The following is a 3,127-nucleotide window of genomic DNA, read 5'->3' as shown; positions in this document are numbered from 1 at the left end:
AATTGGCTGAATTGTTCATCTACGGCTGAGACATCAAACACCCATTGGGGCTGACTAACTTTAGGTTGTATAAACATACACACAACAGGTATTGTTTTTTTTTTTATGTTCCTCCTGCTAGGCGTACGAGCCCCTTTTGTTTACTTTACCCACTGGGAGCCACCAAATAACCTAATGGCGAATTCCAGAGGTCGTTTTGGAGCGCGCTGGGATCGACTTTTCTGGAGCGAGCCAATTTCACTGGGCGATCGGGATCGAGACGGACGTGTTCCACTGGTCGTTTAGGATTAGCTCCCGCTCCAGATCTCGATCTGGATCCGAAAAAAGCCGCTCCGACGATTTCGGCGGATTCAAACAGAAGCCAGCCGGGCCAGCCCTCGGCGCACACACGTGACTTACTTTCTCGCGGGGCATCTCGCCTGATCTCGCCCATCTCGCCTCAGAAGAATTCGTAATGTCCGCTTGCTTACCCCTTGGCTCGACAGCCGGTTCGTTTTCCACGAAAGAGAAGAAAAGGTTTTGCCGCGCTACAGGCATTGCGACAACCTTTGCTAGAAGCTCCTGAGCCATTCCTGCCGCTCGTGCGTCGAACACGTGTTAGCGCCGCGATTGCGAAAATGTCTTCGAAACGACCGCGGCGGCCGCGGAAAGGCGATTCCCGGGCAGTTGAATGACGGGAAGGCATCTGCCGATCCCGGAGCAGTGGTCATGTTCCACAGGGGATCCGTAGGCGGCGCGACCCCGTTCGGATCGTGTGCTCCCTTCCGGATCTGGTCAACTGATTCCGGCGCGCTCCAAAACGCCCAGTGGAATTCGCCATAAGCTTCAGAGTAACGAAGCTCCAGTCAATTCGTTACTTAAAATCATTGTTAGCCGTTATCCACACCTTTATCCGAAGTAACACGAAAACGCTTTTCCATCCTCCAGAAATGTTAAAAGATTCCGCGACAGAGCAACGCGACATCGTAGTCTGAGCTTCCTGGCCCAGTATCCAAAGCTCAGAAACGCACATTTTTTAATCGTAACTCGTAAATTGCGTCCGCTGCTCTCTAGGCAGCAACAAGGTGGCATTCATGGGACAATCGAAAGGTGGAGTGTCGATACCCTAAACGTAGCCTATCTAGTAGCCGATGAAGTTTGTAGATCTAATTGGCTAGTCAAAAATAAAAAAAAAAAATAATAATAATGAACCAAGAAGTGGTCTGTGTTTGGTGAGAGCTTTCTTTTATTGCTCCGGAGTGTGGGCGGGTCCAGCCCGCAGCGAGGGCTGTCAGCTTGCGGACAGCTGCTGGAGATCGCTCGATGACTTTTGCCGTCTTCATGTCTACGCCTTCGGGACTCACCACCAGCCACCAGACTTGTAGCCGCCGCCAAAACCGCGTCTGTTAAAAGGAGGGGAAAAAAACAAAAAAACAGCAATAAGCCTTACATTTTGAGTTCACCCGTTTCTCATAAATACAAACTGCGCTTCGCCTGCTATCTTGGTTAGATAATGCAATCAGTCACATTGTCGGAGTTACTCTTTTTAACATTATTTGTTACGAGTTAAGGACTAACTTCGAGGCAATTTTCAGGTTCCTTTACAATGCAACCTCTCGGAATCAGTGTTAGACGCTTCATTTATACATCACTAGTAGTCGAGGTCGGCGCTAATTTCAGTTCAGGTGACGATAGTAATTAAATATTGTACAATATTTTCCTTCTATTCTCTACTGATGCCGCCGCGTATCACGAACTCCTGTATCTAGCAGAACTAGAGCAAGAAAATGCTGATTATGAGCTTACTGATTTTCTTTACAGAAAGCTTAACCAAAACTAGCATTCTTAGTTTTCTGTTAAAACCTTAATTATGAGTAATGTTCTTCGTAGTGATGCTTAACGACCTTGTTAGCATGGCTCCTTATGATCACACTTCATTTCCGTTTGCCAAAATAGCCCTTTTCCCAGAGTTATAACATAAGACGCCAAAATAGAAAAAAAAAAAAGCTTCTTGGTCCAAAAATTGTAAGGTATTGAAACACGACATAGTAAGGCGAGCCGTCCTTACCCGCCACCATAGCCGCCGCCATAGCCGCCACCGTAGCCACCGCCGTAGCTGCTGCCGTAGTTGCTTCCAAAGCTTCCGAAGCTCTTCTTGTAGCCTCCTCCGAAGCCACTGTTTCCGCCGTAGCCTCCGTATCCTCCCAGGCCACCTCCGTAACCTCCAAGGCCACCTCCGTATCCGCCAAGGCCGCCTCCGCCGTAGCCGCCGTAGCCGCCAGAGCCGTAGCCGCCACCATAGCCGCCGGAGCCGTAGCCCCCGTAGCCTCCAGAGCCCCCGTAAGCGCCGTGGCCTCCGAGCAGGTAACCGGCCATGGCCTGATCAACGAGCGCCAGGCACGCGAAGCCCAAGAGTGCGACTACGAAGTTCCTCATGGCGTCAGATGTGTTCGTCTGCGTGCCAGAAACAGGAAAGGCGAGAACTTTGCAGAAAACCCCGAGAAGACAAGCAGCACAGCGACAGGCCACTCGAGAAGACGGCTTCTCCGACAAAGCCCCAAATAATCAACCTTGCACTCCAGGACTATAAAAAAAAAACACATGCTAACAAAACTTGGGCAGATGACACATTTTAACTCACTCTCTAGACGTATTGCTCAGCTGTGAATGAGAAAAAAAATACCCTTTATATGTTTATTTATACATCTGCCTGCGCTGTTTTATTTAGAGCCCAATTTTCGCAGAAGTGACTGGTTCTTGCCGTTGTGGCGCTGTTTGCAGGCTTAAAGATGGTACAGAGCGCGACACTGTTAGCGCGAACAAGCGATCGCCGGTTTTTCCAGCTTTTCTATTTGAAACCAAGGGATGTCATCCAAGTTATTATTGCTACGGAAAGAGCTCATTAGTTCTATAATGTAAGAGATAAAGTTTCGTGCTCGCTAATACTATTTAGAAGTAAAATTAAAAAATGCGCAGATGTCGTGTTCGCGCTAATGGTGTCGGGATGTGTACCACGAGTACACACGAAGCATAAAGGGTGAGATCGCTCTCGGCCGCTGAGTGAATTTACCAATCGCACCCCCCTTCTACTGCCCACTACAATACTGTTTTGAGGTTCTTTTGAAGAGCGCCTCGAAGACAACGTGGC

At 48.8% G+C, this 3,127-nt stretch overlaps 1 protein-coding gene across 1 annotated transcript; it reads right to left on the bottom strand.

Moving 5' to 3' along the window:
* Positions 1-1,207: 1,207 nt before the first annotated feature.
* On the bottom strand, positions 1,208-2,430 carry LOC8041126 (neuropeptide-like protein 33). Its single transcript, XM_029973714.4, has 2 exons — positions 2,048-2,430; positions 1,208-1,382 (listed from the first exon to the last, which is right to left on the bottom strand). Exons 1-2 carry the CDS (start codon positions 2,413-2,415, stop codon positions 1,340-1,342), a joined length of 411 nt encoding a protein of 136 aa, XP_029829574.3. The 5' UTR covers positions 2,416-2,430; the 3' UTR covers positions 1,208-1,339.
* Positions 2,431-3,127: the final 697 nt, after the last annotated feature.

The sequence above is a fragment of the Ixodes scapularis genome, unplaced genomic scaffold (genome assembly GCF_016920785.2).
Source record: "Ixodes scapularis isolate PalLabHiFi unplaced genomic scaffold, ASM1692078v2 PGA_scaffold7__128_contigs__length_106722199, whole genome shotgun sequence".
NCBI lineage: Eukaryota > Metazoa > Arthropoda > Arachnida > Ixodida > Ixodidae > Ixodes > Ixodes scapularis.
Note: the sequence above shows the minus strand (reverse complement) of the source record. Positions and strands in the feature narration are given on the sequence as shown.

Coding starts and splice junctions, on each gene's coding strand:
- LOC8041126 (XM_029973714.4), bottom strand. CDS start 2,415: ATGAGGAACTTCGTAGTCGCACTCTTGGGCTTCGCGTGCCTGGCGCTC. Junction 1,383..2,047: donor GGCGGCGGCTATGGTGGCGG/GTAAGGACGGCT, acceptor TCCTTTTAACAG/ACGCGGTTTTGGCGGCGGCT.